The following is a 19,910-nucleotide window of genomic DNA, read 5'->3' on the forward strand; positions in this document are numbered from 1 at the left end:
GAACCCAGCACAAGGGTCCGACAAGGCCATTACAACTCCACCAGATGGAAAACACCAAGTACGATGGGAAAGGCTCAAAACCCAGCAAAAGGGTCCGGCCTTACTACTACAATTCCACTTAGATGGAAAAAAAGCCCGGTCGAGCAAAAAAAGGCTTGGACCTCAGGACAAGGGTCCGATCACCCTACGGTTATTCCACTTAGATGGAGAAAAGGCCCATCGAGAAAGAACTGCCGAATGTAGCAGCACGCTCATTCGCCTTCCCAGATTCCCATTAATACCCTCGTCACTAAATTCTTTGACCAGACAAAGGAACTTACTCCCTTGGTCCATTTAATGGACCAAAAGAGTAGGGGGTATTATGATAGGGACAAAATACGGCAGGACCGTTAGAGCCCGCCACGTATCACCCTTATACCAAAAGAATCTAATTATGATCAAGAAAAGTATAAAGACAAGTGTTGGGGGAAAACTAAATAAATTCCCCTTTTACTTTGGACACATGGCATACAGGCTAATGCATGGCAAGCACTACGACAAGTGCCAAACATGCTAAAAACTTGTCATGGACAAGGAAACATGGCTTATACACAAAAACATGGTGTAAGAACTCTAAGCCTATAAAAGGCACCCCTTTGCTCAATGGTAAAGGGAGACTCTTCTTCCCCCCGTAAGCATGTTTATCTCTATTAGTCTTGCTTAGATACCTGTGATACCGATACCTGACTTGAGCGTCGGAGGGTGCCCCCGAGTCCCCACTCCGGGGCCCTTCTAACGTTGTTTTCTATGAGCGCAGGCACCCATGAATAGGAGCTCTACCAACCTAAGCTGCTGGTTTTGCCGATAGCGCTCGTCCGACGCCCAGATCCGGATTTTGGCATCATCACTCCGGTGCTGGTAGGTTTCCAAATGGGTTTGTTATGCTGGTCGGGAATGGATAAAGCTGATTGAAGGATTGGTTGAATGCCTGGGTGCTGGAGCTGCAAGCCTGGATCCCAGTCACCATTAGAGTATATACAGACACTGGTAATCGATCTGGTGAAAGAGTTGAACAAGCAACCTTCTGTGTATTGGTGACATATTGGGCCATTTGAATACCAGGGGTCTTTCCAGAAGTCAATGTCTTTCACATTGCCAAACAGCAGATGAGATGAGAAGCTTCATTCCGGGTTTGGAATATGCATCGAGCCCCCAGGAGGTACTTCTGGGCATCTTCATTGCCCATAAGTTTTTCTCCCCAATTTCGGGTTGACGGACCAGAAAATGTGAGCCCCTATATATAATACTAGTAATACCCGACACGGCCTAAAAAAGGACTACGATACTAAAAAAAATTAGTTACAAATATGTAGAAATAATATGCAAAAAAGTATGCATAACCACTTACAAAGTAACGAAAAAATACAAAAGAAGTGTAAAAAAAAAATGCACGGTGCGACAAAAAAAGAGTATATGATACAAATTTTTCTAATGAATTGTTGTGTAAAAAAGTAAAAAAATGCATGACATGGCCAAAAAAAAGTATATGAAACAAAAAAAACATCATTTAAAAAAAATGTAGAAAAAATGAGGGGGTAGGATTGAAATATGTGGGTTGAATGGGTGCTTTTGTTAAAAAGCATAAAGGAAGGGGTAGGATTGAAAATATGTGGGTTGAATGGGTGCCTTTGTTAGAAAAAGTAAAAAAAAGTGAGGTGTCAATCCTACCGAATTTTCAAAAAATTCAAAAAACTTTGGCTTTTCCTCCGAGCTTATTATAGTAGATGTCCTCTTTTTTTATATTTGTTGACCGAAGTATCAGATCATCCACCAATCAAAGATATAGTAATTTTAATTTTGAAAAGTCACGTGACCCAGATATTGTTATATTTCTATGTAAATGAATAAATTTCTATTATATTAAATGATTAAAATATCCTTCACTGTGAATATAAGTATTAAATTGTATTGAAGGCCGTTAGGGACGAAGATGTAAGGGAGTTTTAAAACTATGATACACTTGGCCCCAAAACGTTGGGGAGTGATAAATCAACCCCTTATTGGTCTGTTTCGATGCCTTTTTTTTTTTTTTTTTTTGGGGGGGGGGGTGGTTGTAGGAGTTTCAAATGCATGAGATCTCCCCAAAGCATTTTTGGTTGTCATTTACACCTCTGACCACTAGACAACTTCTAGACATCATTATTGGTTTTTATCCTAAGTGGCGCCTACGTGGCGGAGATGTCCCCCCCCTCCATAATCTTTTCCCCTTTTTTCACCAAAATGGAAAAATTGTTGGGGGAATTAGGATAAATTCTTGACTTATTTTTTTTCTCTCTATTACTTTTCTCTTTCTTGCACCTATATTTTGATAATGACACCCTACATCTTCCGCTAATTTCCTCGCGCAACCAAACACTACTCGCAAATCTCCCTCCTAATATTCTCCCCATCTTCCACTCTCTTCCATTCTTGTCTAATTCTCTTTGACTTATTTTTCTCCTATTCTCCCAGTCATCTACAAGCAACCAAACAGAGCATATGTGTCTTTCTCTAGGGTCGGGGGTTGATTTATCACTGCCCAAAATGTTGTCTCAAATGGAACCATGAAAATTGCAAATTGTTTTAATTTTTCTCTCATCTAGCAAATTGTTTTACTCTCTCTCTCTCTCACACACACACACACACACATTTAAGAGAAAAGTACGGAATGTGGGCCAATGTTTGGAGAAATTACGAATTGCGGGTAGCTTTTAAAACAAGAACAACAAACGAGCTAATCGTCAAAATCGGGTGGGAAAAAGACCATGATACCCTTCTGACATCAACAGAAACGTCATTCAGCTTCTTTTGGTTCGTCTGAATGTGTATTTGAACTCATAGAACCTTGGGTTCGTTTCTATCTTGGCCGTCGGAAATAACTAGAGAGGGATGGATGCTTGACACGTGTTGGAAAACTTTTTGGAACGCTGACGGTTAACCCAAAGTCAATCATTATCTTTTTCTCACTTCTCTTTTGGCTTATAACGGTAACGTTATTGAATACATCTCTTTTGGTTTAGAAACTTTTAACTTCTCTTTTGGTCCTCACTTCTCTTTTGGCTGATAACACCGCCGGATTCTAGAGTACGACGTCGGAATATTAAGGGTACGCCGGCGGAAATAATTGGTGCACCAGCGTAAATAATGAGGACCGGAAGAAAAGGGAAAAGATTCTAAGCCAAAAGTGGGTACGCTGGCGTAAATAATGGGTACGCCGGCGTAATCAATGAGGACTAAAAGAGAAGGGAAACGATTTCGAAGCCAAAAATGGGTATGCCGGCGGAAATAATGAGGACCAAAAGAGAAGGGAAAAGATTCCAAGCCAAAAGTGGGTACTCCGCCGGAAATAATGGTTACGATGGCGTAAATAATGAGGACCAAAAGAAAATGGCAAAATTATAAGCCAATAGTGGGTACGCCGGCAGAAATAATTGGTACGCTAGCGGTGAAAATAATGAGAAGCAAAAGAGAAGAGAAAAGATTATAAGCCAAAAGAGACGTATTTCCAACGGCCAAGATAGAAACGAACCCAAGGTTCTGTCGGTTCAAATACACATTCAAACTAACCAAAAGAAGCCTCGTGAAGCGCGCCAATTTAATAGGCAGTAATGAAAAATGAGGACTTTGTCGATGTCAGAAGGGTATCAGGGTCTTTTCACCACCCAAATTTGACGATTAGCCCATTTTTTGTTCTTGTTTTAAAAGCTGCCCATAATCCGTAATTTCTCCAAACATCAGCCCACATTCCGTACTGTTCTCCTCATTTAAATATCTGGTCATGAGTTCTAGTTGGCAATTAAAGAATTGACCTTTGTGGAGGGAGCAGTTAAATGAGAAAAGTACGGAATGAGGGCCAATGTTTAGTGAAATTACGAATTACGGGCACCTTTTAAAACAAGAACCAAAAAGGGCTAAGCTTCGAAATCGGGTGGGAAAAAGACCCCAATACCCTTCTGACACCATCAGGACTCCTCGTATGTTGGTCCTCATCATTCTCTTTTTCATTATTTTACTAGTTTCTTAGGAGGGGAAACCCCCTGTATTTAATGCATATTTGTAGACACCATTTTGACCAAACCCCAATCTATCATTCTGAATAAAAATCCCTTCAAACTAGTGATCTAGCGTCCCAAATTACGCCCTAGGGTAGGTTAGGATCCCAGCTAGGTCCTTACGAAATTTCATAAAAATCCGCCAAGGTTTGCTCAATAAGCAAGTGTAGTTTATAGTGTAGTTTGGCATAGTGTAGAAGAAGGGGGGTGTATTAACCATTTGCCAAGTTAACCAGGACACAAGAGGGGTGAGGTATCCAACCTGGGAGTGCCTTTATCAGTTTTGCAAGCAATAAAGAAAGAGCTCAAATATCACCCCTATCTTCTTACATGGACCACCCAATTGTTTAACACAATACAAAAGAAAATGTCAAATTGGGGGTGACCAAAGACAACTAAAGGGGCTCATAATTTTTCGTGTTTTTTGCGATAAAACGAGCTTATGTTCTCATTCTGGATCAAAACAGAAAAGAGAGAGAGCGAGAGAGCTAAAAAGAGGCCAAACCCCAATCTTTTTCCCCTAACCCTTTCTTCTCCTTCTCCGGCTTAACTTCCTTACGGATTCCGGCCAAATTCCGGCCGGCAATCTCCTCTCCATTGTTACTCTATTCCCCTTTTGCTATATAACCTTCAAGGAATCGCATCAAACCACTGATTTTTCATTGTCTCTTCACACCAAACCCTTGATTCGGCCATTGCTACCCTAATTCCGGCCAAGCTCAGGCAGATGTTTCATTCCCAACGATCTTGCAAGTCCTTTTTGTTTTTTTCATCTTGTTTTACCTTGTTCAAGTTCCTGAAACCCTAATCCAAGTCTTTACTATATGAACCGTCCAGATTAACTTAAAAGAATAACACAAGGCCCACACTAGATGGGCCCAGTCAATATCAACTCGCCTTTTAGCCTTACACAAAAGAGTAAAATCAGTTCATCTCCATTTTTGTCTTTATGCCTATTTTATTTTGATTTCGTTCGTAGGGTTTTTGAAAGCATCAGCATTCGGATTTTTTCCCCTTCCGATTTGTGACGCCAAGGTATGTCATCGATTTGTTCTAGGGTTTATAATTTCGCGCCAGATGTTTGATATTATTGTGAAATCTTTCCAAATTTTCAATAGAATTGTAGCCTTGATTCATCTTTTTTCGATAATCTATTATTTTTAAAACCTAGTTCTTTATAAGTTCTTGCTTTCTTCTAGGGTTAATAGCTTATCTTTTGTTTCTTTGATGAGAGATCTGTTGAGACTCGCTTTTCTTGTGAGATTTGCTGTATTTTTTTTTTTTTTTTATGTTTTCTTGGTTGATTAATGGATTGTGATCTATATAAGATTTTCTCTGCTTTCTTTATCTGTTACAGTCGTTCTTTTTAGGGTTTTTTTCCCTTAATGAATGGTGTTGATCCCTGCATTAGGTGTGCTTCGTGATGCATTGATTGGATTTCTACGCGAGACTTCTTGGAATTGCTTTCTTGTGAGATTTCCTGTTTCTTTTTTGTGTGTTTTGTTGGATGATTAATGGATTGTGATCTATCCATGATTTTGCTGTTTTCTTTATCTGATGCATAGAATTCTTTTTTCTTTTTGTGCTTCGCGATGTAGTGATTGGATTTCTACTCGAGGCTTGTTGGAAATGCTTCCTGTAATGTAAGATGTTATTCAAATCGAAGTTAAAATGGGTGATGCTCTCTGGAGCTGTCTTAATTGCCTTTTCTTTGCTGGTTCACCTTTTTATTGCCAAGTATTCGAGCGAAGATTTGGTACCATACCGGTCGTCAGTGGGTTATGGTGATGATTTCATTCCCAAAATAGGGAAACAGGTAGACTAGTTCTGATGTCGCTTTATTTCTTTTCTTGATTATTGTGTTTATATTGTTATTATTAGGGATTGTCTAGGCAATTTCGCAAAATGCCAATTCGCGGCTCACTTTTGCGGGAGATGAAATCTTTGCTTGTTAAGTACATTTGGTTAATTGGGTTCTTTTTTTTGTTGGTATTGCAGGACGTACGATACAGACGGTTATGGGGGTCTGTGAAATCTTTGGAGGATCTGCAACCATATGCTAACCCTAGAAGCGGATATCCTAGTAATGCTTGTTCAAACTGCCTTCTAATTTTTTATTGTATTTTACTCGTGGGGAGCAATTGTTAGTACTGCAGTTCAGATACAAAACCGCATTGTTGCAGATTGCAGAATTATGAAGCTTTGTTATGCCAATGTGGGATTAAGATAGATGATTCAAAAAATCTGTTTATGACGTATATGCTTGAACTGGATTCACAGGCTCACATTGAATCCAAGATGCACACGAACTTAGAATCATATAGAGAAAATAGAACAGGAAAACTTAAACCTACATGAGGTGTCAATTTCATATATCTTTGTCTGTTAGGTTATCCTTGTTCTGTCCCATGGACTGCTAACGACCTAGCCGATGAGCTTACCAAATCAGGAGTGGATAGACCTTAGATGTTTTTAGGGCCATTGTTGCCCTATGATTTTCATTTTTAAACTTTTTGTTTCTTAATGAAGTTATGTCATCTTCGTCAAAGAATTGTGGATCTTATGTTGAAATCTTTTAAGCCCTCCATAATGATTATTCAGTAAGAGTCATATGTTGGTTACTCAAAATATCCAATAAGAATTCACAGAATTCTAGAGATACCTCAGATTAGGTTCTTGAATACTTGCGTAGGTTTGCATGAGGTACCATCCCTTCCCTAATAGCTCTCATGGGTGTTCCTCTCATGGTAGTCCAGATCAATGTGTGTAGAACACACTCTGTTGCGTATGCAGAATGCCACCACTCCCGTTATTGAGAACACTGCAAACAACAGTCATCTCACATATGAAAACAATATAATAAGTTGGCTGTCCAAGCTCATTTCTACTTGTGTTGTTTTTCTATCTCACGTTAAAAAAAAATTTAGTTATCAATGTGCCATGTACAAGATTATAACACTTGACTCCCCTTTTTGTTTTCTAAGGATACGGTTTCTCCAAATTGGGAAATCCATCCGCAACCCCGTTTCATTGGATGCAAACCATAGTTCCATGAAATAAGAAAAATAAAGTCAAATCCAATTAGAATCAATGAAAAATGTCAAGATAGTCACAGGTATGAAACTACGAATAAACGTCAATTTTGCAACCGACTGGAAATTTGGTTTTATAAAGAACCGCTGAGCTCCCCCCCCTTTACCCTCTCCAGTCTATCAGCATAACAAGTTGCAAGTCTCCACTGATGGATGAAATCAATTCTCATTGAAAACACCAACCAATTTAACTGGAAATAGGATGGGACATGGTTTGAAATGATGTGGTTACTGTGCATTCTTTAAAATGGTTGTGGACAATGTTAGACCCGAATTGCAGGTACAGTTCTTTCTTTTAGCATGAGACCTTTTAGTTTTAGCAGGAGACTTTGCTTTTATATTGTAGTGCATATCTTAACTCCATGTGTTTCTAATGACGAGTTTCCTATTTTGGCTGCACCCTTCATTCACACACACACACACACCACAAAGGCTTCAAAATTTTCTCTTTTTTTTTGCTTTTATTTCACATTATTAGTATGGTTTTTCATTTTATCTATTGGATATAGGTGGTTGGACTTTCTCATGCTTTAGGTGTACCATATGTAACCGAATTACTTATTCTTTTGTGGTTAATTTTTGTTACAGTTCCAAGAGAGCAGAACAATGGGTTCATTTATGCCAAAATTTTTGGTGGATTTGAGAAGATAAGATCTTCGGTAGGATTCTTTCATCTAAGAAAGATTTTTTTTTTTTTTTGGTGATTGTTATTGAGTGTTTGTGACATGTTTTTTTCATTTTCTAGATCTGTGATCTTGTCACCATATCCAGGCTTCTAAATGCTACTCTTGTCATTCCAGAGATCCAAGAAAGTACTCGCTCAAAAGGCATCAGGTTCTCTTGCTAGCTTCCATTGCTTGACTCTTCAAATGTTAATTCTTATGGAAATTCTTCTAATATTTCTTGCTTTCTTCTCACCCTTTAATATACTTTTGACAGTTCCAAATTCAAGAGCTTTTCTTATCTTTACAATGAGGAGCAGTTCATAGCAGCACTTAGGGATGATGTAATCATTGTGAGGAGCTTGCCTAAAAGTCTGCAAGAAGCAAGAAAACGGAAAAAGTTCCCTATTTTTACACCCAAACACTCTGCCTCACCCAATTTTTATATTGGAGAAGTCTTACCGACATTAAAGAAGACAAAGGTTATTGGGTTAGTGATTACTGATGGCGGGTGCCTTCAGGTGAGAGGATATTTTCTCAGATTGTTGGTATTCATACTCTATTATTCATATTTCGACGAAGGGAACTTCTAAAATTTGTAGAATGCTAACAATGATTGTCATTTTTTATTTTTCCTTCTCAATTAGAGGAGGTGTATAAGTCTAATTCTTCATCAAGTCTGTTATAGAAATTAAGAAAATGAATATCATAGTGTATTTTACATTGGTTTGAATCTTGCAGTACGGAAGGATATTTCAAATATTGTTTGTAGCATGGTAACCATAAATTACATGAATATTAGCAACTTCTGTTGTGGAGATGTTAAGAATGTCACCAGACATGTTGAGATGTTAGCAGTGTTTAACTACCTCTAAATACTTTTGTCTTCTGTGTGCCTCAGTTAATTGTGCTTGTCATCCAAGTTGGAACTGAACACCTTGGATTCAAAGGCAAGCAATGGACGGTTGGTCTGTTCTATAATTCTGTTAATGCTACAATGAACTAGCACCCTTGATTTAACTCTGTCACTCATATTTTATTCCTTTGACAGTGTTTGGACTTTGTAATTCTGTTTATCCTTGTAATTCACCAAAGGACTTAAACTATTAATTCTTTTGAGGTTAATAGTTTGGCCCTCTATTGAGAAAATGGGGTTTTTCTTCAGAGAGGCCCAGCGGTTAGGGTTACTTGCTCGTTCAGCTTCCAAAAAGCTCTACTGAGAGGCTACATCCCTATTTGTATCTTGCCTCGGAGAATAAAGATCCGTTGGAGATCGGATGATGTTGATGGGTTGGCTATTGTGCACGGTTAGGGGCGCACAATAGCTCTGGGCCTTTGAGCGGGATTTTTGAAAATCGAATTTGCCAGTTGGAAAGTGGTGGAGAAGTCTATGTGACGTGGCAGGTCACGATCTTGACTTGGTGGGGCCCACAAATGTCACTTTTTGTTGGATTCGATACAATTGAGGCTATTGTTATTTGTTAATGTAAGGGGGAATGGGTTTTTTCTATTGGGCCAAGGAGAATGTTCCTGGGCAATTCTTACTATGTAAATCTGGTGGGACTACTGGTCCTCATTGTAAATTTGCTTGTATGAATATATTTGTCAATTTTCAATAAAAAAGAAGAAGAAAGATGCGAGGGAGTCACTCGCCCGAAAATGTCAAGGAGTTAGAAGAAGTTCTTGATCGGGGGGGGGGGGGGGGTAGGACCACCTCCTCGCACCAATCAGATTGGAAATGCCCAGGCTGTGGGTATAGAAATTTTGGAAGTCAGAGCCTTTGTTGGAGGTGTCTGATGAGGCGTAAGGAAGGAGCTCGAGGAAGGAGTCCCTTAGGAGGTTCGAGTGATTTGACCCATATGATCAAACTCTGCAGAGGCCCCCGTGAAGTGAAATTAGAATCCCGATTAAGCAGGTTGAAGATCGAGCATTGGCTCTTAGAAGATGCTTGGTGGGATCAATGAATAACATCAAATGGAGCTTCGAAGAGGTATGGTTAAATGCCAAAAGTCTTTGGAATATGCCCCAATTACCAAAACCTTTCCACATTGGCCCATTATTAGTCTTCTTCAGCTTTGAGTCGAAATCCCAAGCAAAATGGATCCTTGACGGAGGAAACAACGTCTTTGGTGACTTCCTCTCTTCGTTGAAACCCCGGAACCCAATGCTCACCTCTTCTATGAAAGTTAGATGGATTAGATTCTACGATATCCCGCTACATGCATGGACACCATCAACAATTGAGGCCTTGGGGAGGCTCTTTGGGCAGGTAATCAAAGTTCAGTTGACGGGCAATCACGATCATTGCATAAATTACGCCTTTGCTAAAGTTTTATCCTCGGAATGGAAATACCAGATTCCTTTCATCCACCTTAAGGTAGGTTCAAGAAGCTTCTTAATAAATACTAAGGAGGTAGAAGAAGGGATGCTATCTAATCAAAACCATTGCCCAACAAACAAAGAAGAAATTTCTAGTACTCTTCAAGAGGCGGAAGATAACCAAAGTACTATCATGCCATTGCCAAAGAAAAATTCATTCCGAGCGAGAAAAGGAAAAGCTTTTCTAGGAAAAGGAGTAAGGGAGGAAAAAGAGCTGTTATCCCAATCTTTTGAACTTGAATCAATCGGGGTGTCACGGATCGAACCAGAGGAATCAGGGACTCGTACGACAAGTCAAAAAAGAAAACCTGGAAAATCCAATCAAAAGGATTTTCAGAGAGCATTAATACCCAAAATAAATGGCCTATGAACAAAGGCTATCGGAATCACTTCAACAGGAGGAAATGATATACAATCAGGATTTTTGTTGGGCCCAAGGAAATCTAATGAGAGTCCTAAAAAGATAATTTAGAAACTTAATAGGGTTAAGGAGAGAATGTGTCACTACGGAAGGAAACACGTCTCTTCTGTGCGGAATTCAATTAGTTGTAGTAAAGGAGAAGTTTCCTTCTTGAGAGGTGGCATCCAACCCAAGAGAAATAACCATTACCACAAACCACCGTTGCTTCAGGCCACTAAAGGAGGTCTATCAATCTTTAAAAGGAAGCTTCAAGGTCGCCAAAAACCAGGAAAGAAGAAGAAAAAAATCTCCATCAGTAATTCAAAGTCCTATGGAAAACCTCAACTCCTATGGGAAAGATAATGGGGAAGACAGGAAAGGGAAAAGGAAGATAGAAGGGAGGAACTAGCAAACGAAAGTAAAAAATCACCTAAAGTCAAAGAGAGAAGTCCTTATGAAGGACCTCCAACACCAAGGGAAATAGAAATGGAAATCCTTAATAAGGACTGGAAGCAATTCAAGGCAGACGCCAGAAAAAATATAGAAGAATTCTTCCTTCTAACTGGAAAGAGAAATTCCAAAAGAAATCAGCGTCCCAAAATACAAGCTTCCGTTTTTTAAGTAGGCCTGAGAGAGAGAGAGAGAGAGAGAGAGAGAGAGGAGGCAACGGTGGGTATCCAAGCAAAGGGCGTGAGAGATTGAAGGTAGGTAAGTTCTTCAGAGAAATTGATGATCTGTCGAGCTGAGGAGGATGTCAACTCAGCGGATGGGATGGCCGAGAGTTCCTCACAATAAGGGATGTCTTCGGGAGGGGGCTGGAAGACCAACTAGCAGAGGAAAAATGCAAGGAAAAGGAAAAAAACAAAAGTCAGGGTCATGAAAAGGATGGGTCTTCTGACCCCAGCAATTAGAAAGTTTCCCCCTTTTTTTTGTTTTTGTAAATATCTTTTGGTTTGGCCTTTTGTGCTTTCTCTTGCTTCTTTCTGGTCATTCTGTCTTTTGGAGAGAAGTCCTCGGTGGGACCATGAAAAGTTTTTTGATGGTTTCTGGGATCGGAAGGATCTGGCTTCTGGTTTCTAAGTGAAGGAGCACCCCTAGAATAGAGTGAGAGTTTCTAGGAGGTTAGATGTCTCTTTTTGAAGTTTCGGTGTGGCAGTGTTTTGCGTTTTCTTTTTGCAATCTTGGGGCTGGAGTTAGTTTTTTTAGGAGGTTTGATGTTATCTGTAAGTTTTCCTCATCACAAATCCTGAAGATGTGCCTAAATGTTCCCCAGATGGAATCAATTGTTTTAGTCCATCGTTGGCTTGAGAGACCCCGGTCTTTCGCTTGCGGAGGCATCTTAGCCTGGTGGCTTGTTTCTCTTCTGATGGGTTGTGAAGGAGGTCTTTAGTAATCTCCGATGAAGCGTTGTCTTTATGTTCTAATGTCTCATTGGTTCAGAAGGTGGATCTCAGTGCTTTTTAGGTGGGATGAATGATGAGTCCTCTTTGGATTGTGAGACCATGTTCTTTCGCCTATCGAGGCATTTTTTCCCAGGAAGCTTTCTAGTGGCTATTTTTGTGGGAGTCTTAGTTCTTTAGTGGAGGAATGTTTTGGTTGGTGTTTGAAATCTTTAGTAGTGAAGTGTAGCGAAGGAGGGGAGGTGAAGTTGATTAGATGTTGTTTGAGTCTATCCTGATCTTTTATTTTGCTTTTCTTCATGGTTTAGAAGTATGCTTCTAGCCATGCTATATTGATACTATGTATTACCAGATGGGACCTTTGGTCCCCAATGTACCTTTCGCAGTATCAATGAAAATTTCTGTCAAATTTCAAAACAAAGTTTGGCCCTTCGTAGGTCTTCTGGTTTTTCCATTGGTTTAGTGATGAACCTCTCTTATATGATATGGAACATCCTCTTGTCCCATTGACCCTACCAATCCGAGGCAAGATTTTAAATTTTGGTTTCGGTCTCCACGGAAACGGGAACATTTCGATTTCAGTTGGAAATTTCAATGGAAATCATTTAAATTCATGGCAACATATGCCAGTCAATTCCAGACCATGCTTTTTTTAATCATATGTTTTAGCTTTTGTCTTTGGCATGCTTAGATTCAACTAATGATTACGATTCAAAAAAAAAAGAAGAAGATTCAACTAATGATTTGCTATAATGGGTATTGGTTTTCCAGTTTGCTCGTGTTGTTTTCTACTTTCCAGATCTTGAACTTTGACTTTTCGTGGTTGTGGTTTGGACTTTAAGCTGTGATTGTAAATAATGACCTTGATAGTTGTTTATTTATTTAGTTATGGAGACTTTAGTTGCTTTAATCTCCGCTCCAATGTATTGTGGATGTATTCCTGGAGTTATATGAATATTTGGTAAAAATGCCTTTTGGGCTTGCGAGGTTCTAGAACCTTGCAAGCATGCGGCGCTTGTCGCGCATTTGGGTTGGGGGCATGACAGTTCACCTGACATGCATGAATGTTGCCCTCCTTGGAAAGTGGCACTAATGCTTTGGCAAGGAGAGAAATGCTCTTTGGCGTAAAATTATGGGGAGTTTTTTTTGGAAGGGAGAGGGGGGTGGGGGTGGGTGAGGCTCGGGCATTTGGAAGTCCATTTGTGGTTTAAGGTAGTCCATAACAATGGAGTAAGGTCTAAGGGAAATATAGTGAGGTTTTGTAGGATGTGTGGGTGGGTTCAAGTTCGATCTGTCATCCCTTTCTAAGCCGCTCTAGGTTGGGGAGGGTTTAGTGGGTGGCAATGTCATGTTGTTCTGAGAGCGTGGGGGTGATGTGGGCTTGGATGTTCTGTTGTAATCTTAAAGAAACAAAATTTAAAGATTTGGTAAGTCTTCTCGTACTTTTTCAAAGTTGCTATGTTTCTCAGGGCGAAGATGACAAAACGGATTTGTTCTACGGATCCCAAAGGAAAGTTTTCTACTAGGTCAATGTTCAAGTTCATCCCAACTAAAGATATGCTCAAGGTTTATTGATGCATTATTTGGGTCCCCTATTCCTCCCCCATTTAGTGCTTTCCTTACACTCCTATGCTAAAGAAAATCAACACGGTGAATCGCCTTCAAGAAAGAGTTTTCACATAGTCAACAAATTCACACTTTGCAAACACCCAGATGAAATTGTGGACCACCTTATGCATTCCCTCCTATCATGCTAGGTTTGGATAAGAGTAATGAGACTGGTTTGGTTTGACGTGAATCATGCCAAGAACATTCTTCCAGTTAGGGGTGCAACTTGGGCGGGCTCAACCCGAACCCGACGGGTTGAACCCGGTTTTTTGCCCGGGTTGGGTTGATGCTTGGTCGGGTTAGGTTAGGGTTCGGGTTGGAAAATGGCAACCCGAGTTTAATTCGGGTCGGGTTAGGGTTGAGGCGTTGGCAACCCGACCCGACTCTCAACGCGAGGTTTTTTCTTTTTTTTTTACCGATTTTTAGTAATTACAGTGGAGACATGGAGGGAGAGCTTCCTTTTTTTTTATTGTTTTCTTCTATAGTCAAAACTGTCATAAATGAGTTATGAGACTTTTGGTTTACTTGCTCAATTACGCCAGTTGTCTCCCACTACCGAAAAGTAAAACCCAAAACTCCTAGCTGTTTATTTTTTATAAGCTGTAAAAAAGGCTACTCTCTCTCTCTCTCTTTTATAAACTGTAAAAAAGTCTGAGTTATCTCCTCCTTGAGAAAAGCAAAATCCCACAGAAGTTATCTCCTCCTTCGACGTACAACAATGGCATATGCAAAGCTTTCTAATCCTAAACCCAAACCAGAATAAGGAGGAAAGAAGACTACAAGCCATGGTAGCAAGTAAGTTTTCTCGTCTTAGCATTTTTTGTTTTTCATTTTTTTTGTCTTCTTCTCTCCTCGGGTTGGAATTTAGGTCGGGTTGGGTTATGGGTTTGGCTTCGGGTTCGCCCTCCTCGGGTTGGGGGTCGGGTTGGGGTTGACATGGTGCTACTTCAGGTTGGGTTCGGGTTGGCCTCAACCTGACCCAAGTTGCATCCCTACTTTCGATTGATTACTGGCTGGCGATGTACTTATCTTGGATTTTTGGGGAGAGTGTTATGGCAGATGGCTTTCTTCTCAGTCACTTCAGAAAAAGGGACAATAATCTTTGAGGAGAAAGAAACATCCTTCGATGGGATGATCTGGGAAATCAAAGTACATATTATTCAATGAGTGCGCGCTATTCAATGGGTGCATCCTCGGAAAGAAATTTTTGTTTATGTTTTTTAGGATTTTACTAGGAAGTGGACCGTCATTTTGAGGGGAAACATTCTGAAAAAAGTAAAACTTCAGTGTGAAGAACTCCCCTCCATGCAAACAATTGGGGGGGGGTTAGAAATGATGAAGGAATTGTTTCCAGATCTGTATGCGGTCGCCACAACTAAAGATGTGTTGGTAAATGACTGTTTCACAACTAAAGATGTGTTGGTAAATGACTGTTTCACATGCAGAGACAATAGAGTAGTCTGGTCTCCTATGTGTAGGAGGGATTTTTTTTATAGAGAGCTCGAGTCAGAGGACTAATTATTGGAAACATTTGAAAAGTGCTATATTAAATCTTTTGGCGAGGACAAAAGAATTTGGACCTGGAATTTAGGGGTGACTTTCTTGGTTAAATCCTTCTATCATCACTTAGTCCCATGCCCTGTATCCTCTAAAGTTGCCAGGGGTGACTTTCTTGGTTAAATCCTTCTATCATCACTTAGTCCCATGCCCTGTATCCTCTAAAGTTGCCAAAGTATGGAGCATCCATGCACCTCCTAGGGTTTGCGCTTTTGCATAGGCGGCAATCTTCCAAAGGATGCTCCTTGCGGCCTATGCTTAGAGTCGGGGGAAACGGTGGACCACTTGCTGTTGCATTGTAAGGTGGCAAGCTAAGAAGCACGGGTATGGGTACGGGGTACGGGTACGACACGACACGGGTACGTGATTTTTCAAAAAACCCGGGTGCGGGTACGTCCAGGTACGTTAAATATAATAATATTTTTTATTATTTTATTATATATTTATAAAAATTAAAAACAATCAAAGAACAATCAAATTACAATTAACATCACCAAAATAGCAAAATCTAATATTACTCCATATTTCATAAGTTCCAACTTTAAGTACAAGATGTTACGATCGCATCTTTCATTAGATACAATGTCCGTCGCTTCATCTCCAATATCATCATCTACATCATCGGTAAAAACAACGGCTTCCAAATCCGGCTCATCGAGTGAAAGGCTAGCAACTTCAAGCACCCCAACATCCTCAAACGAGTCAAATGAATCTCCACCTATGTCCCACATCCTCGTCTCTCCCTGTGCATGCTGTGGAGATCGTCTTGATAGAAGACGAAGATTACTATGAACAAAAACCAAGTCCTGAGCCCGTTGTGGAGTTATCTTGTTCCTTCTCAAAGAATGCACAAAGGAGTAAGTGCTCCAATTCCTCTCGGCACAAGATGAAGACAAAGGCTGCATAAGAAGCTTCAAAGCTTAGCTTTGAAGCATAGGAGCGCATGTACCATGGACACCCACCAATCATGAGGCTCTAAAGTAGCACTGTCATTGATGGAATCAACGTCATTGAATAATCCAGACTTCATAGAGAAGTGGGCAAACTCCACATTAGCCTTCGTGCGATCTGCTGAATTGGGAAAGTACCTTTTGAGGCACTTTACCCTCTCTGCATAAATCTCTGTATCCTTATGTGGAGGAACACGATTTGAACTGGCACTAAGCCATTCTTCGCTGTAATACCATCAAGAATAGAAAAAATAATTTAGTTTCATGTTAAAAGTAGGAAATAAAGTTCACAATGAATATAACTATTAATCTAAATAAAATTTGAAGTCACCTAACCTTGGATTCAATGAATGAGCCAAGCAATGAAGCGAAGTGTTGCTCTTGTTCCAACGATAAAAAAGAATTTCTTGCACCACTTCATAAAAGCTACTCTTCTTCTTTTCTCTTTGCTTCCTTCCTATAGATTGTCGTCTTCATTTTCTCAATCATCGTGTCCCACATATCATAAACCAAATGAAGACAAGGCTTATCCGTGTCACACTCTCTTAGCATGTCATACACAGGAGATGTAAAAGAGAGTATGTAATCGATAGAATTCCACCAAATGTCATCCAACACCTTCTCTTTCACAAACTTTGCTTTTCCTACATCATCATCTCGATAGCAATTCCATTTGTCACTAATCACCATCGATTGTAGACCTTGCTTTAAGAGTTTAAATCTCTTAAGCATCACAATAACACTCGCAAAGCGAGTCTCGGCAACGGAAAGCAACTTCAAACTATTGAAGTCGTTGAATATGGCCAATCTCATCGAATGATTCATGATGAAATTCTTCACTAGCATGACATCTCCCGCAATATCCGAGATCCAACTACATTCTCCATAGGCAATTTGATTTACTTCCACATTCTTTGCCGCACAAATGTTCTTCAAAGCAAGATTGAGTGTGTGCACCACACACGGGGTCCAAAATATGGAAGGAAATTGAGCTTCAATAAGTTGTCCGGCCGCCTTGCAATTTGGAGCATTACCGGTAACTACCTGGACAACCTTATCATGTCCAACCTCATTAATGACTTCCTTCAATAAGTTAGCAATGAAAATGCTTGCCTTTTGTCTCCCCCGAACAATCTATCGCCTTAAGTAACATAGCTCTACCTTCCGATACCGCCATGAAGTTAATGAGAGGCCTCCTCTGTGAGTCGCTCCATCCATCACTAACAATGCTCACGCTTTTCTCCCTCCACGTGTCTCTAATAGGTTGCAACAACCTATCAATATTAGTCCTCTCTCTTTGAAGTAGAGTTGTCTTAAGCAAGTTGTACCCCGGAGGCAAATAACCCGAAAGTGCATTGTTGGCGGCAAAAGTGTAGGAACTAGCATAGTATGGGTTTCTTGCTAGGTGAAAGGGCAAGCCACCGGAGTAAAACATCCTAGCAATCTCGGCATGTAGTTGATCACGGGCCGCCATGTTGAAAGCTTTTTCAAGTGCACTCACATTTCCACTTGTCTTTCTCTTCTTCAAATCATAACTTGGAGCCACAAACATACTTGTGCAACCCAATGATCCAGTACTCGACGATGACGGCAATGGCACTTTCTTGGGAGCATTTTGCTTCATAATCTCCTTGGCCTCTTCCGCCATCCTTTGCATAGCAACTAGATCACTCGTCTTCACTTTAGGACATGCTCCGATTCCTTGTCCGGCTATCTTTAACAAGTGTGCCCTAACCCTTGTGTACGAGCTACTAAAATTCTTCTGACAATAATTGCACTGCCACTTCACATTCCCTCCACCTTTAGGATCTTTATCAAATCTCGACACATGCTTCCACAAAGGCTTCGAGACATCTTCATCGGTAGGTGGTGTCACACTAGCACCGGATGAAGACATTCTTAAATCTATTAAAAGAACAATGAACAGATTATTGGAATAAAATATACAACAAATTATTGAATAGATATATAATAAAATATCTATTCAATGAACAATGAACAGACTATGCCTTGAATCCATATCAAATGAACATGACGTAAATGTAATTCTGAGCTCTAAACAGATTATTGGACTCAAAATTAAACAAAATTTTGAATCCAATAATCAGTTTTGGACTCTCAACAGGTATTACACCCCAAAAACAGATTATTACACCCAAAAAACAAATAGATAAACAATTAGTTTTGAATCCAACAGATTATTGCACCAAAAATAGCATTTACGCCCTGTTTGTTTCGGATTTTGAGAATAGATTGTGAGTCCGAAGTTGATTCTTGGACTCAAAATTAGACTCAACAGATTGTGAGTCCAAAAATCTGCTTTGGACTCACAATCTGTCTCAAAATCCAAAAGAAAGAGGGCCCCATAATCTGTTTTTGGACGCAAAATCGATTCACAAAATCCCCAAAAAGAGAGAGAGAGAGAGACAGAGATACACAGATTTAAGGCCCTGTTCGTTTCAGATTTTGACAACCGATTGTGCTCCCAAAAGGGAAAAAGCCCAAAACCTATTTGGAGATTATGACAATTGATTGTCAGCCCTAAATAGGTTTGATTAAAATTTAAAAACAATCAGTTGCCAAAATCTCAAACGAAAAGGGCCTAAGTTTGGAGATTATGACAACTGATTGTCAGCCCTAAACCTATTAATCTGATGAAATAGGTTTGGGGAACACAATCAGTTGCCATAATCTGAGGAAGGAAAAAGAAAAAGAAATGGGAGGAATAGAGAGAGAGAGAGAGAGAGAGAGAGAGAGAGAGAGAGAGAGAGAGATACCGGAGGTTCCGTCGGAGGGAGAGCCGGAGGGAGACGGAGCCGGAGAGAGAGCCAGAGGGAGAGAGAGAGAGAGAGATATGTTAGGGTTTTAAAAAAACCCAAATTGTGCTTTTATACTTTTATTAAAGTTTTTAAACCCCCCCCCCCCTTTACTCCACACACACCCCTTAACTTAAGTTTTGTTTTTTTTTTTTAAACTTAAACGCGTCAGGTGCGCACGCCCAACGCACCCGACACGCACCCGAATCACAAAAGTTTCTTTTTTTTTATAATTTTCTAGGGTGCGTACCCGGGACGTACCCGCACCCCATACGTGTGGGGTACGGGTACGGGACCCCCGAGAGAGTACCCGTGCTTCATAGGTGGCAAGAGAGGTGCAGTGTTGACTATTATCCACATTTGGTGTTGAATGGGTCTTTCCAGCCAAACTAGCGGAGTAGTTAGAAAATTGGGAAATGGCCCCATGGAACGGAAAATGAAAGTTATGTGGAATGTATGTATCCTTTCTTGCAACCATATGGGTTCTATGGAAAGAAAGGACTTAGGGGATTTTCTATATTGGATCGGACATGCACTTTTAAACCAAGGATGGCTGTAGGGAGCACACAGTGTTGGGGAAATGCGTTTAGGGAGAAGGCCTTGGAAAAAGGCGAAAGTTATGCGATTAGTGCTAAAGCAACTCCATGATCATTAGACAAGCCCTTGTTGCGCAATTAAGCCACAACCTAAATTCAAGACAGCCCGCCTTTAGCTCAACAAACTGTTACGTTGGAGTACCTTAGAAAACCTTTAGCCTTTAGCCTTGCCTCCACTTGTTGAAAACCCCTTCGCTTCGCTCCCTTACAAAGACCGTAGGAGTCCCAACAAGGTTTAGTCATTCAAAAGCGAAAGAGGAAAGGAAAATCTCATTCTCATTGCCCAACACTGGTTCACCATCGAAACACAGAGGTTTTCCATACCATACCCCTTTACAGGAGTCGGTATGGACGCCTTCTGAACACTACTAAGAAACGAT

The 19,910-nt window shown here is 40.2% G+C and overlaps 1 protein-coding gene across 2 annotated transcripts in view; it reads left to right on the plus strand.

Annotated features, from left to right (window-relative positions):
- LOC143879255 (protein EMBRYO SAC DEVELOPMENT ARREST 30-like) overlaps nt 1-19,910 on the plus strand; it is a 33,107-nt gene that overhangs the window by 3,829 nt on the left and 9,368 nt on the right. Inside the window, exons 1-7 of one of the 2 annotated variants that reach the window (XM_077381535.1) lie at nt 4,544-5,105; nt 5,482-5,540; nt 5,669-5,886; nt 6,069-6,153; nt 7,751-7,821; nt 7,908-7,996; nt 8,102-8,345. In XM_077381535.1, coding sequence (XP_077237650.1) covers nt 5,719-5,886; nt 6,069-6,153; nt 7,751-7,821; nt 7,908-7,996; nt 8,102-8,345 — 657 coding nt within the window. In that variant the 5' untranslated portion in view covers nt 4,544-5,105; nt 5,482-5,540; nt 5,669-5,718. Of the gene's footprint in view, nt 1-4,543; nt 5,106-5,481; nt 5,541-5,668; nt 5,887-6,068; nt 6,154-7,750; nt 7,822-7,907; nt 7,997-8,101; nt 8,346-19,910 lie in introns of those variants that run through there. The other variant, XM_077381536.1, reaches the window with a different exon arrangement.

This window comes from Tasmannia lanceolata, unplaced genomic scaffold (assembly GCF_043159265.1).
Source record: "Tasmannia lanceolata isolate RefF3 unplaced genomic scaffold, GAP_Taslan_0.1 ptg000006l, whole genome shotgun sequence".
NCBI classification, from domain to species: Eukaryota; Viridiplantae; Streptophyta; class Magnoliopsida; order Canellales; family Winteraceae; genus Tasmannia; species Tasmannia lanceolata.